This window comes from Glarea lozoyensis (genome assembly GCF_000409485.1).
Source record: "Glarea lozoyensis ATCC 20868 chromosome Unknown GLAREA3, whole genome shotgun sequence".
Classification (NCBI taxonomy): Eukaryota; Fungi; Ascomycota; class Leotiomycetes; order Helotiales; family Helotiaceae; genus Glarea; species Glarea lozoyensis.
This window is the reverse complement of record NW_007360998.1, coordinates 175,490-192,274: the sequence shown is the minus strand read 5'-3', so window position 1 is coordinate 192,274 and position 16,785 is coordinate 175,490. Positions and strand designations below refer to the sequence as shown.

The 16,785-nt window shown below is 45.8% G+C and overlaps 5 protein-coding genes across 5 annotated transcripts; all 5 read right to left on the bottom strand.

The window, feature by feature from the left end:
• Positions 1-156: 156 nt before the first annotated feature.
• Positions 157-1,869, bottom strand: GLAREA_00066 (uncharacterized protein; the record flags this gene model as incomplete). Its single annotated transcript, XM_008084826.1, has 1 exon — positions 157-1,869. One exon carries the CDS (start codon positions 1,867-1,869, stop codon positions 157-159), a length of 1,713 nt encoding a protein of 570 aa, XP_008083017.1.
• Positions 1,870-10,539: 8,670 nt separating this feature from the next.
• Positions 10,540-12,183, bottom strand: GLAREA_00065 (Six-hairpin glycosidase; the record flags this gene model as incomplete). Its single annotated transcript, XM_008084825.1, has 3 exons — positions 10,540-10,967; positions 11,018-11,235; positions 11,285-12,183. 3 exons carry the CDS (start codon positions 12,181-12,183, stop codon positions 10,540-10,542), a joined length of 1,545 nt encoding a protein of 514 aa, XP_008083016.1.
• A 785-nt stretch (positions 12,184-12,968) lies between these two features.
• Positions 12,969-13,568, bottom strand: GLAREA_00064 (uncharacterized protein; the record flags this gene model as incomplete). Its single annotated transcript, XM_008084824.1, has 3 exons — positions 12,969-13,069; positions 13,154-13,350; positions 13,408-13,568. 3 exons carry the CDS (start codon positions 13,566-13,568, stop codon positions 12,969-12,971), a joined length of 459 nt encoding a protein of 152 aa, XP_008083015.1.
• A 1,095-nt stretch (positions 13,569-14,663) lies between these two features.
• GLAREA_00063 (uncharacterized protein) lies at positions 14,664-15,258 on the bottom strand (the record flags this gene model as incomplete). Its single annotated transcript, XM_008084823.1, has 2 exons — positions 14,664-15,108; positions 15,230-15,258. 2 exons carry the CDS (start codon positions 15,256-15,258, stop codon positions 14,664-14,666), a joined length of 474 nt encoding a protein of 157 aa, XP_008083014.1.
• Positions 15,259-15,689: 431 nt separating this feature from the next.
• Positions 15,690-16,655, bottom strand: GLAREA_00062 (NAD(P)-binding Rossmann-fold containing protein; the record flags this gene model as incomplete). Its single annotated transcript, XM_008084822.1, has 1 exon — positions 15,690-16,655. One exon carries the CDS (start codon positions 16,653-16,655, stop codon positions 15,690-15,692), a length of 966 nt encoding a protein of 321 aa, XP_008083013.1.
• Between the last annotated feature and the right edge of the window lie 130 nt (positions 16,656-16,785).

Here is a 16,785-nt window from a genome sequence, read left to right as displayed (position 1 = left end):
GGAACGTAAACACATCTTCGAAAAAAGGAGCTTGATGCCGATTGCCGAAATAAGGTACCATCGCTATGCAGGAAATGAATAGATGAATCGCTTGGATTCCATAAAATGTACAAGAACTGAGTGTTCGCACTATTACTGTAAAACTGCAGCTCGCGCTCACGCGGCGGTCAACATATGCATTCGAGACCCTAGATTTCGCGTCGGTGAAGCATCTAATGTGTTGCTTAATATTGAGTTGTTGCTTTGACTCCTTGGTAGATGTTTTGGTGGTTGCGCCATTGGATCGGTGAAAACACGAGTAAAGGCTGGACTCGAATCGCGATGTGGACTGACCTCTGGGCTGTCTGACGTTCCGTCGGATTTTCGAATTACCTCGCCCAAAGTCCTACTTAATACGTTGGCTCGGTGAACAAGATCCCGTAAACTTGTTGTGTCGAAAGGCATCTTGTTGGCTGATTGAGCTGACATTTCCTTTAGCATAGGATCCGAAATCGCACGATGTTGGTGCATGGTCTCCATAACAGATCTAGCAACCTCTGACGAACTCTTGATACTCGACGGCCGTGGCGACATTGGCGGAGGGAGTAAATTTTCGTTGGGAGAAGTACCGAGACCTGCTCCAAATATATCATCGTCTGGTGAAAATATTGATCTCCTCCGAACAGTCTTGCTACTATATGCAAATCCACCTGGCCGTCCGTTGCCGTTCGACTCTTCCAGTGCCCTCTTCTGGTTTGGAGGTCCCCCTTCGTCCTCTGGTATTTCATATGGCTTGTCGTCCGACGTCTCTAGATTAAATTCGATTGCTGACGGTGAATCTGGTATTGATAATGGTTGTTCTTCTTCATCTGGAGCTGCGAGGGCAATGATACCTTCAGCTTCTTTCCATAGCGGCGCCGATACGCCATTTAATAAACCCTTCTCTTTTGCGAGCAGCCGTAACCGCTTCAGATCCTCTACTAACAAACATACCTCGCGGATCTGTCCAACATGGCCTACCACACTTGCCTGACTCGCCTGGATTGTTTGTGGGATAAGCATCCCGCTGTTCTCCAACGGAACATCTTGTTCCTCGTCTACGTCGCCGTTGTCGAAATCAAAATCGTTATCCCAGTCTTCACTCACTCCTTTTGCTCCCAGTCCCCAGGTACCGAACTTGGGCGTTAATTTCGACTGATCGCGCTGGCGTGCCATATCGGGCACCACAGGCACACTCTGGCTCCGAACATGATTCCTTCTGATCACTGCACGTCCGCCTCTCCCATCCGTCATATGCTTGACATGTGCTGTTTTTGGTCTCGGCGAGTTACCCATTGAGTCGAGTTTTTCTGCGGACAGCGGTTCTGACCAGTCGAAAAGATTGCTCTTGGGCCGTTCGAAACTCGAAGGTGAATTCCCGTTTGAGTTTGTCACTTCTGCCAGAGCCGCTCTAAAACTGGAGCTAACCCGACGCGAATTGAGCGAGCTCGTGGGCGGTGACAGCTGTGTGTCCGCATCCGTGTTATCGTCGTCCTGCGTCCAATCCATGCCCCAATCCTCATCCTCCTCTTCGTCGTCGAGGGAGCTCCGACTGAATTCTTTCGTGGCCAGGCAAAAACTCGGCGGAGAAGACAAAAATGCAGATTCTGTTGTGCTTGGACGAACAGGGGTCTGGTGCCCATCGTCTGTCGTTGTCTTCGTCAGGGGAGGGCCCTTCAGTGGTGTTGACATGACCTCCTCCTCCTCCTCCACGATCATGTCGTGCCCTTCCGAGAAAGCTCCACTTCCCATCATCTCGTAGATTGGAAGACGCTTGTTCTCTGCCCGGCCGTTAATCTTGAGTTGGGAATTGTTAGGTGTGGCATTTAGAGGAGCATTTCGCGTACGCATGCTATGGCGGCCCCAGATCGTTAATAATCGTAAACGTCGTTCTCGGATCTTTCCCAAAAGCCCTCGTCCAGCTGTAGAAATGAAGGTGGTCGACGGCCGTCTGAACGTAAACGGCGCTCTCGAAGCTTTACCAAAAGGCCTCGCCGGGCTCCAGAAATGAGTGTGGTGGTCGGCCAGCGCGACTGAGGTTGGATCTCCAAATCCAAATGATGAGTATATTTTGGAGATGGAAGAGGAAGAAGGTCGCTGGTTGGGTCTGGAAGAGGATGAGGGGAATTGGAATTGGGCACAGGCACAGGCACTGACTGACTGGCACTGGAAGGGACGTTTCTGCCGGTTGCTGTGAGGGCGACAAGCGCAAGCGCGAGACCACGCTGCAATTGGTGGACCGAGGGGGACTTGGCTGTAAGAAGAGTGGGCCGACTAGAGGCACTGCGGCGCTGCGAGCACGAAGCTTCTGCTTCCAACTGCGACTTAGTCTGCGCCAACTCTGCACCAAACCAAGGCACGACACTACTCGCACAAGGAAGACGGCTTCGCAAGAATTACGGGCAGCACGCGAAGACGGAGGAGTCTCCCAGATGGCAGAACTGGTTGGTTTGACGGACGGTGGTCGCAGTCTGGTGCGGCTCGAAGGCCTTTGTATGGCTACAGCACCCTGTCTAAACACCTACTGGCGGTGCCAGGAGCCCTTTGCTGGCGCAAGGGATGTCAGGTCTGGTCGACCTCTCCACCCGACCTCCGCTGGGGCTGGCACCCAAACAGCAAGCAGCAGCAGCAGCAGCCGACTGAGAAATTACCTACCAACTCAACGCCAAACGGAAAACGGTAAAAGCGCTTCGTTCCCACGCGCCAGCGACGCCAGCGACTGCACTACAAGGAACTACCTGCGACGGTACAGAGATTTGCTCTCGTTTTGTTCTATCAGATGTCTGTCTCGGCGACGCTGTTGGCGATCTGCTGGCTGCTCCTGCTCTCCGCCGCTGCTGCTCAAGTCTCCTCCACCATCCGATGAGGTGAGACCAAAAGGAGCTGCAGATGATGCAAACCCGCGACTGGGTTGCCCGCCTCGTATGAGCTGAGAGAAGCAAAGGCGACGGCTTCGACTAGCTGTGCTGAGAAGAGGAAGGATAGCCGCAAGACTTCAACTATACTGATAACACACGTGGGAGAACGGCAAAAATGGTAAGTGGTTAACATCTTAGCAGTACTAAATACTTAGGTCACTCAAATGAGGATATACGCCAATGTACCTAGGTACAATACAGCTAGCGAGCACCTGTACCTCCGTAAGAAGAGGGGACCTTGTACGTATCTCTCTCCAGCGAGAGACATCTTATGATCCTACAGCCTGGCCACCTTTCTACGCTCTCCCCATTTGCCATCCAAAAAGGCGTTTACTCTGCATACGGCCAGAAAAACAAGCGGGTTTGTCACTGTACAGACACGGTATCATACATTGCACAGCTCATCCGGACTTCAGTAGCCGCCAGCGGAATTGACTTGACAGATTCCACTGGACAAGCAAACTCGAATTTGCCAACCTGCAAGCTGCAACAACGCAGGTACGAGAACAAGAATTGATTGACGACGACATAAGTAACCAAAAATGCCACCTGGGCAGCGTCTCCATGTTACCCAGCGCTTTCACCTAGATCACAGCGTCCCGCGTGCTGTTGTGACAGCGACCCTTCTCATTAGCTTTCTCACTACCACCACCAATATCGCCAGCTGCCGTGTCACCAGTTCTGGTTCCCGCCAGGCCATATCCGCAAAACAACTTACTAAGTCCGGGTTCTAGTAGGTAGGCTGTTGAAGGGTCCAAACGATAAATCAGAATCAGTGATTGTGGTGCCGACGGCGTGGATTCAACTCAGCTAGTCGCGGGGCGTTACACTCCGATGCGAAAACTCTGATTGATGATACAGTCATACGGAAACTGCATTCTGTTTCAAACATAGTCGAAGCGAAGAAATAAGCAAGGAATTGCTTCACGTTTGAGCAGCCTTTGCGGCATTGCAGCTTTTCGTCATTTGTACATATAAAGTGACGGCGACTCGCCTACAAACGACACATATGATAGCCTGCAAACGGCACAGTTCCAACAATAAGGTTTCGATAACTTCAATTAGACTGCTTCTATGCAAGTCCTTTCAAATTCATTCTCTTACTGGTCACCCCTCCGTGAATATCAGTTTACAATCCACTCAATTCTCATCCAGAACCCTGAGATTATTTTCTTTTTCCCATTTAGTCATGGACGATCAAAATTGGCGAGGGTTTTAAAGCCTAGATTGAGTTTCTACATGGTCTATCGCGGCACAAATTGTTGCCACCAAGTCAAGAGACTGTCAAGACTGTCACCAGCAAACGAGTGTTGTCATTTCGACTCGCACGCTCTTTGTTTATTTTTCTCATTCACGAGGCAGGTCTCCGTCCGAAGACCCCAACATTGTTGTCGCTCGGGCGGATATGTCTTTGCATGGCCCAATCACGCGGATGAGACGGTCACTCTCCAAACGTCTAATGCAAGTTTCCCTGCTCCTTGCCGCATAGCGAAATGGTAATAAGGAAAGATGACCAGGAAGCAGCTTCGGTATGGAAGATTACGACGCCACTGTTATCTTTCAGCTTTCGGCTTATGAATGATTACGAAGTATGAATTGAAGAGAGAAACGTGTTGTTCGGTTTCTCATTCGGTGTCTCTCGCTGGAGTCGCTCTGACCTCCACAAGTAATCTTCCGAGATCTGGTACAGTCTATTCGCCAACGGTCAAGAAGCTTTGACGAAGAAGTAATAGCAACATGAGGGGTAATATCACCGCGAAACAAGATGACATGAATTGGCGTGACGGTGAAGGCGAGGTGAAGGATGTCCTCCATGCATGGATGTGGCCTCCATTTCTCAATTCCCGCCCATCTGGTATCAACTCCGATTTTGACAACTCAGCTCCTAGGCCTTGCAACCCGCTCAAAAGAAAAGCATCAATCTCCAGATACGGACATGTCTCCCCTCAAATAACAAGATTTCTGAATTTATTGACATGGCATTTCTGATGATCGGATCCAGGGTTGCGGCATGAGATTTACCTTGCAGGGCGCGCCTATAATCCGATCACCACCGATCTTCTGGTGGTATCGTGCTAAGCAGCATGGATTCGCGTGAGGGGAAGCAATTTATTTGTGTTGATGGACTCGGGTCGCGTGTGGGAAGACGCGTTTGTGCACCCAATTGGAGGCCCGGAGTTCACGAGCTTGACACGACTTATTAAGCTTTTTCGGTGCAGAAAACAAAGACGGACAACAATCCGAACAACAATGGTCGGGGTAACTGGTTACACGGGGAACGACCCTTGGGTCCGAGCAAGTATCTTACACTTCTCGATTTGTTCATCTCCACGAAAAGATTACGAGACGATGTACAGAAGCTACAACATTTTCTTCATCTTCAACCTCCTCCCAAGCTATCGTGCTGTTGTTACATCGCAGCGAGTAGTGTGGTATTTACGGACGACAAGCGCACACGAGATTCCAAAACCCGGGTTTCCTCTCCCGTCGTCTGCAACCACCACTCTTCTGATATGACGACAGTCTCGAACCTCTGGATCTCAATTTCAAGAGAAAGCGCCTCCCGCATATTTCCATTCCGAGCTAACGCGTGCATCTTATAACCACCAATGGCAACGCCCGTGTCTTTGACAGCACGCAAGATGGAGCGACAAGGTTGGGGTAAGGCAGTGGCGTCGAGACATCATCTTATTTTTGGAAATGCCCCGGTACGTATAGTATAGGTGAGCTGCACCGAGGTACAGAATTAAGTGCTTCGAGTGTTGGAATATGGCCTGTTGAATAGGTGAAGAGGAGGCTCGAGATCATGAAGGAAATTATGCCAACTTGCAGAGTTACATTTGCATACCTTCTCGCGTTTCTGTAGAGAATAATTCTCCTATCTTCATTTCGTCGTTGGAGCTTCTCTTTGGATGGCGTCTGTTTTTTCAGCTCGTTTCGAAACGTCGTCGACTTCCTTTTTGGGACATGGCAGGCGATCAGCATCACGTGTTATGTCTTGATATTCCCCGTTGAGCCAGAGCATTATTGATTTGTTGTCATTTTACAATTCGGATTGCAGTTGTTCTTCCTGGCAGGTGTCAAGTGACAAGCACGAGATTCGGGTGTTAGATGAGAAATTCGGAAACGTGCGTGTCTCTTTATTATTATCGTCAAGATAATAATATGGGTGACCAGGAAAGCGACTTCCAATCCGAGTATCCCGTCTCGGCAATAGGATTTGGAGTTCTCTTATGTCCTCGCACGGTGAGAATAGAACAAAAGTTCTCCTGCGGCTCGAGGAAACAACTACCCACATGAATCAACCGTCATCCAACTTCCGAAGTTGCTATAGATTCTTGAATGAATGTAACACAATCTGCCATTGCACCACCTCCCCACGTGTGGAAGACAGACTGGTCGTTCGAGACATCCCCTCCCGTATCCCTATCTTTTCAGCTTGATGTTCTCAGCCTCATCTCCAAATGGGATGAGTGAAGTTATTTTCATACATACATACATTTCAATACTCCACATCCATACACCGCATCCTTCACAGCATTATGTAAGTGTCAAGAAGTCTCTTCCCGTCAATTTATCCTGCTCCCGCCTCCCGGTTGTGTCGCTGGACGTATGTAAGGTCCCTCGTACTCGAGATTGAGTGGTGATACGGACAGGTGGTGGTACGGTTGCCGAGTCAGGATTCGGGTCGGGTCATGCTGTGTTTGAGTATTTTTGAGCTAGGATAGAGTGTTGTGTTCACGATTTTTGGATTTCTGTTTGTGGTGATTTCCGTTTGGTGTTGGTTTTTGGGTTTGGAAGGTGAGTAGGAGAGGTTTAAGAGAAGCGAGTAGTTGGTCTTTGTGGTGTTCTTGAGTTTTGCCTTACGTGTTTTGGAGTCGAATTTTAGAGGAGTATATAGTAGTAAGTTTTGGGGAAGGTTGCTGTCTTCAAGAGCAATACATTCCGAAGGTGAATACAGAATTCGCCTGTCTTTTCTCCCATTCAAGTCTGCAATATCTAATTTTCATCTTGCAATTCTTCTCGTCAAACATTTCTTCCAATTTAGATTCATTGACTCTTATTCTTGTTCATTCTTCCCTTGAGAGAAACATTCAAACATCTGAAACATAGTCAGAATCTCGAAAGTTTATTACATTCTATTGGATGCTTTCTCGTCCCAAAACCTAGAGTCCATGCAACTCCTCCTTCACGCTTGCCTTTCACTTTCTTCCCTTTATTTACAAACTCAAGATGAGCCTAGGTGAAAAGAAGCTTCATTGCAATCCCCTGTGATAACTCTGAGACTCTAGAGATCTGCCTCAATCTTCTCCTCTTTCCAACTCCGTCCCACAACTCCCTTCCAGCACAACTCCCTTATAACTCGTCATGGTACCACGACCACGACTCTATGCACAAAATACTACAGGATTTTCCCAACCCGAGATCAGATTCGTTGAAGCGGGCACTTGTTAGGCTGGTAAGATAAATTTCGGGGAAGTGGGAGAGATGTGTGATCCCGAGGATCAAGATGTTGAAATGGATGGTTAGACGTGTGAACGAGCAAGTTGTTGTTAGAAGCGTAGCGGTATCTCAACAAGATGGTTTTTGGGGCGAGGGCGCACCTGTGCTGGGGTGGGTGGAAGGGGGAAATGGGAATTGAAAACTGGGCATTTTGAAAATGGGGTGTGTGACATCGGTGGTGAGTTTTATTTTGGCGGTAGATTATTCTTTTGGGGGGTTGATTCGTATGGAAAGCCTAGAATGTTGTTCCTCTACTTTAGTTATCTGATAATCGAAACTGCACGTCTGGACTTGTACTGAGACCGTTATTACTGGGTATCAACTTCGCGCCGACACGAGACAGCGGTTACGGCGTCATTTCGAAGTCGAATGATGAAGAGTGTTTGTGCTAGTGTCTAGTGGGATGTTATAGCTGGTCTGGAGGGGAGCAGGGAGTAAGGGAATTGAGGGAGAATACTGGGGATGGAGGGTTGTTGGTTGGTTTTTGGGTTGGTCTTGTTTGTAGGCCATGGTATTTTTCACGAAGGGGATACGCGGTAGGAATTATTTTGGTGGGATGGTTGGTGTAGGTGTATTTGTGGGAGTAGTGAAACTCGGTACGATAGTTTGATTTTCTTAGAATTTGGAATTGTAGGTATTAAGTTTTGAGAACTTAACTACAATTATTCTTTTAGTAAATATAATCCGGCTTATTCTCTTTGATAATGTTTAAAATAGCTCTGCAATTGATATTAATAATAAGCTCTTATTTCTTAGATAGTTATCTAGTGAGAACTTGAGAAGTAAAAAATTACTATTTACATGGGACTGTTGCTTAAATACTACACACACGGCTCTTCAAATCGGCAGACATACTCGCTTAATTTCGCAAGTATGTGGAGTGTGAGATTTGTTGAAGCGGGCAGTCGTTTGAGTGGTTTTATTGTGGGTAGGATGGTTTTGGGAGGAGAGTGAGAGGGAGAGGGAGGGATAGGATGTTGGATTGGGAAATTGGGAAATTAAAGTGAGGAGGTGGGAATCGGTGACACTGAAGGTTTCGGCAGCAGATAACTTTTTAGTTGTTTATTTATATATAGCAGTCGAAGATTTATTCACCTCAGTCTCTACCTAAACACAGATCCACAGGATCTGTATGCCTTCACTTTTACCGCAATCATGTCTATTCCCCTAACTGATACCACTCATACCCGAAAACCATTATAAGGATAAAACTTGCGATTTGAATGGCGTTGCTAGTATCTAATCGAAGGACTTATATAGCCTTCTTGCATGAAATTTTGGAAAAGGTCGGGGTTGGTGTTTTATTCTTGAAAAGTTTGAGGCTGAGGTAGAATTCTGAGGTTAAACTTGAAGTATGATGTTTTTGTGAGAAATGGCTTTATGGGGTTTTGGTGTAGAGTGACGGGAGATGGAATAGAAGGGTTGAACAATAGGTTGGGAGAGCTTAGTGGCAATAGAGATTGCTATTTGATAACAATACTACGTGTTAGATCAACTCTCTCCGCTAAATTTCAAAGTGGGAAACATCTCGTTTGATGATAAAACGATCATGCACTCGGTCACAAGCCTATTTCTCTTTTTACATAGTTACTTCTCTTAAAAGCTCACATCCAAGTACGAAGTAGAAAAAACCCGAGAAACTCAAAAGTAACCCTTAGGACATTCGTCTAAGAGGACGCAAAAATTTACAACTAGTAAATTAGGGTGTGTCAGCTGTATCTTTTTAATATTGAGAAATTATGGAACTGGACACTAGAATCCAAAAAAATTAAATCACGTAGTTCATCAAATTACAAGCAAGCTCAGTCTTGGGGGTCCGTCGAGAAGAAGAAGGTGAGGTATCACTGGAAAGCGGGTTTTGGATAGAATTGCATGACTAATTTGAGATTTGGCACTATAACCAACTTCAGTGGAGGACAATTGTAAAGTCTTCAGTCAAGTTGCAGTCAAGTTGTCCAATAGAAACCCGAAAGTCGTTTAGTATTTCATTACAAATCTATGTTCATCATCTGATAGATTGGAAGTATGTTCTGGGAATATAACATCCTCAATAGTACCAAAATGTGAATAGTAAATCCGTTTACGTTTTAGCTGAAGGAAGGATTAAGTAGTAATTAATGAAATTTCCGTTATCTTATACATAATCTGATATGGAACTGGTAGTGTTCTTGACGGAACTTTAGGAAATCAAACGTTATTTACATAAATGCACTCTTGAACTTGTCCAAAAGACTGCTAGGAGTGGATGGTATTTATTTGGACATGTTCTACCTGAGCAGTGAATTCCTTTAACTATCAAAAATAAATTTAGTTGTACACAATAGCAAGAGTGTTATAAAACCAACTGTTTCTCAAAATTTATTGATTGTAAATACGCTACTTTTCATCGAGCTGAAAACATATCCGTCGCAGAATAAACAAAATTAAACCTCAATCGTTATTCTTTAAGTTCCCTTACTGGCATCTTAGAATCAAAAGTATGTTTCTAATTAAGAACACGTTCTTTTAAGTTTTAAATACTTGCTATAGTGAATTCGGCAGCAACACTAGATTCGGCAACAAACACTCCACTCCTTCACTCACATTCCCAAGAACATCTCGTTAATTTGTTCCCCTAAGTAGACAAACACTTTATTCTCATATACTTCCATGGTCTTATCTTTGACTCCATGTGCTCTTTTCTTTAAAATTAGAACCTCGATCAAAGGACTTTCGCTACAAGTCACCCCTTTTCTCTCCTAAAACTGATCTACTTACCCGAAGCTAAAGGATCATTTATCTGAGTAGATAGTCGATTCTCGCCTCGAGGTTAGATTGGAAATTCGAATTGTATGACATTTGATTTTTCTCTTGGCTAGTTCCCATCATGACCTAGTGTAGCTCGCTTGCTAGTGTCTCTAATTGGACACTTTAAGATAAGTGTCTTTGTTGAAGGGCTTTTTACCAACGTTGTGTTGGTCATTTCGTTGAGAAGAGATCAGCTAGAGTCACTTTCTCAAAATTCTCTACCTTACTGATTCTGCATACAAACACCGGTATTTAACGTTGGAGAAATAACTGTGATCTTACAAATCAGCTAGTAACAACCTCAAGTGTCGTCTCACTGATAACTAGCAGCCAGCACCCCACCTAACCCCCTCTCCTGCAAATCCAACAAACACTGCCCAAGCAGCCCATTCGCCCAACTAAACCACTGTCTCGTCCACTTATGCGCATCAAAACTATTAACACTCTCATGAATCAACCCCAATCCATCCGTCGAACTCACAATCTCCTTTAGCGCAGTCTGAATTTCCGAGGTCGACGAGGACGTGAAAATGCGGATGATAGATGCCATTGGCCATGCCTGACCGAGACCGGCATGAGGACCGCCGACGGCGTTGATGACGGGGCCACGCATGAAATAGGGGTTGTCTTTGGAGAGGATTAGTTTGCGCGTGTTTTGGTAGACGGGGTCTGAGACGTTGAGATAGCCGAAGAAGGGGGCGGAGAGGAGGGAGGGGATGTTTGCGTCGTCCATGATGTTTTCTGATCTTGCTTAGCAGTCAGTTTTCCACAGTCAAGCTTATCAGACTTACGAGACCCATATCCATCAACTTCAAAAGCATAAATCTGTCCATACTTCGGGTGCGTTACGATGCCATATTGAGTGATTGCAGCTCGGATTCTGCCAGCAAAGTTGTGCATGTGATTTGCTGTATTTCTTTGATTTCCAATCTTGGCCATGATTTCTGAAGCAGAATCAAGATAGCGTGCGAACATCATGTTGGCTGGTATGAAAAGTTGATAGATGGTTCTGGCACTCAAGATCAGCTAAATACAATAGAAAAGCATGAAAAACTTACGAATCATCACTTGGCCGGAAAGCAGACCGGATCAACCCAGTACCATCCTGCACCGGGTTTCCTCTCCCACCGTTGTCCAAAGTTTCGGTTGCAGAAGTAGTCTGACGTTCCCACGTGTATGGAATAGTATTCACACTACCATTCGCAGCATATGTTCCAATGAGTAAACTCTCGGTTGTCGAAATAATGGCGTTGATCGCAGACACCCATTGGAATTTTCTGAAAAATTCAATGTCCCCAGTTGCCTCATAATAGTTTGTCGATATCTCCAAGAATGCTGCGAGAGAATCTAGTTCATATTTACATTCGAAAGCAATCTTCGTTGATACCGGTGGGGTAAACTCGTCGGGTGTTTGCTGGTTCTGAGAGGGACCAATTCCTGATTCAACAGGCGGTTGGAAGGAGTTGCAGAACGGAGCTTCTAAGATGTACCGCGCTTGGAGATTGATCACACCACGATATAAAGATGCAAGTGAGTTTGTCGATGTATTCGCTTTCACCAGTGGGAGGTACGATTGCATTTGATTTGCCGAATCTCGCAACCACATGGCATTTATATCTCCTGTGATCAAGAAGGTAAGCTCTTCAGCTGAATTGTTGGCTGCAACCCCTCTCCATTTGACAGCAGTGTCCAGTGTGTTTGGGAACGAGTTCTCGAAAATTCGATATAAATCTGGATCCTTGATGACGGACTTCATACTTGTTATAGTGTCCTCCACTACAGAAGAGTTGAAAGTTCGACATTCCGGCGACGGCCTCATGTATGAAAGCTGATACCGGCCAGTACTCAGTGGTTGATGAACCTGCTGAGAATATTGAGAGTAATCTGGACATTGTGACCGTGCTGACTCGTATAGACTAGAGGCAATCACCAGCAACGGCAATGAAACGCACTTCATCGTGACAGAGCAGCGACAACAAAAGGGAAGAAGGAAGAAGTAGAAACGTTAGAATAGTTTCTTTCTAGAACTGCCATAAATATATAATCATCGGATGATGCTTGTGGTTCAGGTACAAGCGCAAGCTACCCCTCCTTAGAATGTGCCTATCCATGCCAGAACCCCGCTGAGTGACATGTCTGGGGAAGTTGCATCGGGCAACCCCCTCCAAACTTTAACTTTTTTCGGCCAGATGACGTTAGTGCAGCAATTAGTATGGCCGAGAATGTGCAACGTTTCAATCCATCGAAGTACTTGCTCAATTGTTTAAAAACAAATCAAAGCCTACGCGTTGCCATGTTGACTGATCAATCTTTAGAATGGCTTCTAGAATGTGAATGAACGAGTGTGCATATTGTCACGTGTACAACTGACTTCGACTTATCCGGGGTAATTAGAAAACCCATGTTGATCTGCAGTGTTAGTGTAATTATGAGCTCAGATGATCTTGTTCGCGAGAAAGCTGACCGACGTTTAACGGCATCGTACTTATTCATGGTTTGTATACTGACCAAACAACTACTATTAAACAACTGCCAAGCCATCTGAATTCTCGCGCCGTAGCTCGGGAAACATCATATAAATAATAAATGCTGCAACAGAATGTGGCATTGACAGATCTTGGCTGACTGACTGAAAGTAGCTTTGTGACTGCTTTCAACTGTGTGGTGTAACTATCCGCTCTCGTTGCTTTAGCACCAGGCGATGTTGCTGCCGATAAGGGAGTGGAGGGGGTTATCGTAGCATCAGAATTGCATTAGATTTTTGGACGGCTTGTATGCGATGTCCTGATCTACGGATCCAATACCAGGATACTTCCTGACCTCCTCAACCTGTGCGGCTGTCACTATGAAAAGTTAGTCAACTGACATTGAAGATGACAAGCTGTAATTAACGAGAGAATTTTACACAAAGTGCAAATATCACTCACTGTTATAGACCATCCAGAACTGAAAGACACCTCTGTATATCGTGGTAGGAAATACGGTGACGCCAGTAAGCTGTTGAAGGAACTCTTCTATTTTGTCGGTCTCATCTCTATTATCCGGGTCTTTCGGGGCGACGAAGTATCCAAGATCATCGTCTGCCGGATCTCTGCGTTTGGTAAACGCTTGTTGGGTTGCTGCTCTAGAGGCTAGTATTGGTATATTGTTCAGTTCCAAGAGGCTTCTTGTTGTTACCTACTCTGGCTCAGATCCTTCGACTATTTCCTCGAATTTGTTCATCGCTGTAATAAAAATGGATGTAGACCAAGCTACACGTCGAGAATTGTAGCTGTAGAAGTATGTTGGAAGTTGCCGTTTCGCTGGTGACCCAACGTTGGTGGAATGTTGGGTTTGCGCCATTGGTGGAGACAGTAACTATGAGAAATGACAATTTATACCGTACAACAATGAAATACCTGAAAGTTACTGGATGAGGACACGAAATATCCTATTTTTAAAGATAAAATTACTCGATCATATGTGGGGGCCTCTCTCAAACTCAATTTCAAATCTCAGGCGCGGTTGAGGAACGCGCTGGTTTGAACACCTTGCGAAATAGAATCCCAAGTTGAGTGACTGTTTATCACGCTGGTTTGGAACAAACGGTGAACAAGTTACTCTTGACTTCTGAAAAGGATTGAAGAGCTTCGTTCATGTAAAGGATAACCTTACACAGTATCTCTTTATCCGGTAAAATGTTGACTCAAAAACCACAGCGGGGGGAGACTGTTGAACGACTGTCCTGCTCGTCCTTGTAAGCTCATTAAAATTGAATTGACCTTGAGACAAGCGGCTGCGGACTGCACATTGCTGATTTGTCTCGGGTAGTTGAAGCTGGAAAGCAGATCGCGACGCGAAGATGTTAGTGAATGTCACGGTTCGGGTTCGGGCCGATGTACCCGGTAATCTCCGGTCACTTCCTCACGTCTCGACTTCTTCTCTTTCTTTTACACGTTTCATTCTAGCCGCAACAGTATTTCCGTCTTCATATCAAACTATATGCGACTACGTGCTCAGGTCTCGACACTAGACGTAATAGCGCCCTTCAAAACTATACTGTTATCGGAACCACGAAACATGTCGACTTCACAACAGAGAACATCAATCTTGCCAGCTTCCGTAGCTCCATGAGCCTGAAGACCTCCCATTCCCGTGCACTCAGGGTAGATACAGAGATTCTCTCCAGCCGAATGATAAGGTCAAATCTCCAAATGGATGCCCCAGATAAGTGTTGTGCTGGGGTTGGTTCAGAAGCCCGAAGGTTCATAGGCAATATCCTTATCAACAAATTCCACTCCAGGATATTTTTTGACCTCCTCAATCTGAGCGGCTGTCACTACTCGAGGTAAGTGGATGATTTTCTTGAACTACACTGGCGTGGTATTGAGAAGACGACTCTTCTAGGACAAGACTCACTGTTATAGACCATCCAGTGTTGCAGCACTTCGTGATATATCAGTGGACCAAGCACAGTAACGCCAACAAGGCTCTCTTTAGAAACTGCTCAGTCTTATCGTTTTCATCCTTGTTGTTAGTCTCCCTGGGACTAACGAAATATCCGAGGTCATCATATACTCGATCTCTGCGTTCAGAAGCCTGGGTCTCAGTCTCAGGCCCAGTTCCAGTCCGAGTCTTAGCCTGAGCGGACATCGTTATAATTGCAGCTTCGTGGGTACTGTCCTTGTCCACCACACCGTTAAACTGCGTAGGAATAGTTTTCGTTTTGCCGATTCCTGGTTCAACTTCGACAACGCTTTTAGGGATAGAGTGGCCCAGCCCTTCTTCGGAATCTGAAGCTCTGCGTGCAGAACCTTCGGCGCGGGTTCCATGTGTCGAGACCTCGACACCGACAGACGCATTTTGAGTATCGATCTCTTCCACACCCTCGCTGAGACGCTTCCTTCTTTTTGTCAGCTATCAGCAACTTGCATAAAACTCACTCGCGGAATACCAAAGGGGTTCATGGAATCTGAAAAGGGAGCAAAATAGACCTCTTCAATCATCGAACGAATACCACCTACCCCATTGAATGTCTAATTGGTAAGGCCATCTTTGGAGAGTTGAAAGCAATCGGAGTGGTGATGGTTTCTAATCTGATGGATCATCATTGACAATCAGCGGGTGTGTGACGTGATGGTGTTGGTTGTCAGTTGGTAACACGCTCCATGCCCGTGTCACGAGCTTCAGTGAGGAATTAATTTTGTTAACACCAAATAGGCTCTTCTCATCACTAGAAAAACATAGGTAAGATATTCATATCCTCGCAGAAGCCTATAATCTTCTTTTATTTACTGGATAACTAACAATAACACAAGTAAACATAAGCAGATGTTTTAAAACAAAAATCTTCAGCCGGTGCAACCAATAGTGATTAATCACATCGGAGTCATGAGAAAACGAAACTTCCTTGCGGATTTCATTTTAACGAAATACACCAGCTCAAGAATATCATCAATCCTCTCTCGAATTAGACCTTCGAATCTAAGAAGCAGCCATGAAAGCTTTCGCAAAAGCATCCATACCCTGAACGAACCCACTGACTCTCTTGGGTTCCCAACCCAGAAGCTGCTTAGCCCTCCCAGAACTTCCGTTCATACTCGTAGACATGGCTTTAGCAAATAAGTCTTCACCAGGTCCGACAAGCTCGACTTTCCCCTTATATCCCAACTCCTTGGCTGCAAACTCGATGATATCTCTCATGCTTTCCTGACTGGTAACCAGATCAAAGATAGGATACACGCCTGTTCCAGAAATCAACGGGAGCTTTTCAACCGCAGCATGGAACCCAGAAGCTACATCATCAACATGTACAAGACCTGGTCGGCTATTCGCATCCAACGGTATCGCCACAGAATCTGTATCCTTCTTTACGGCCTCAAGTATTGGGTTAAAAAATGCCGACCAAATAGCACCAGACCTTCCATAAACTAGTGCCGGTCTGATAATGATAACATCAAGCACATCTCGCGCAGCCAGAATTGCATTCTCCAGCGCTGGTCTCCAAGATGTAAGTTCCGCCGGGGCATTTGGAGAATTAAATGCTGCAACAGGAATCAAGTCATTAACTGGCTTGTTCGAAATTCCATGCAACCACGTTCCAGAACAATAGATAAATCCAAGTTTAGGGATTGTGATCCCAGATTTTGACGCAGCTTCTAGTCGAGCAGCGCCGATTTTCTTCAGAGCCTCGAGGAGAACATGTGATTCTTGATTCGCACCGGCGGCGTCGACTACGATGTTGATGTGCTCGGCGTCGATGGTTTTTAGGAGTTCGGCGTTCTCAGCAATAGAGCCTAGGATTGGAATTACTTCTTCTTTTCCGAGTTCTTTGGCCTTGGCAGGAGTTCTTGCTAGCCCGAAGACACGGTGGTCGCCGCTGCGGATGAGGGAGGAGCAGATTGCTTGGCCTATGTAGCCTGTGGCTCCGATTATGAGGACGTTGACCATTTTGTTTTGCTGGAGGTGTTTGAATGATTTGTACCTTTTTCTTCGATCATTCGAGAGACAATCGAAGTATTTAAACCCCCCTCTCTCTGTACGACTCCCAAAGCTCAGATTGATATTCTGATGAGTCCAC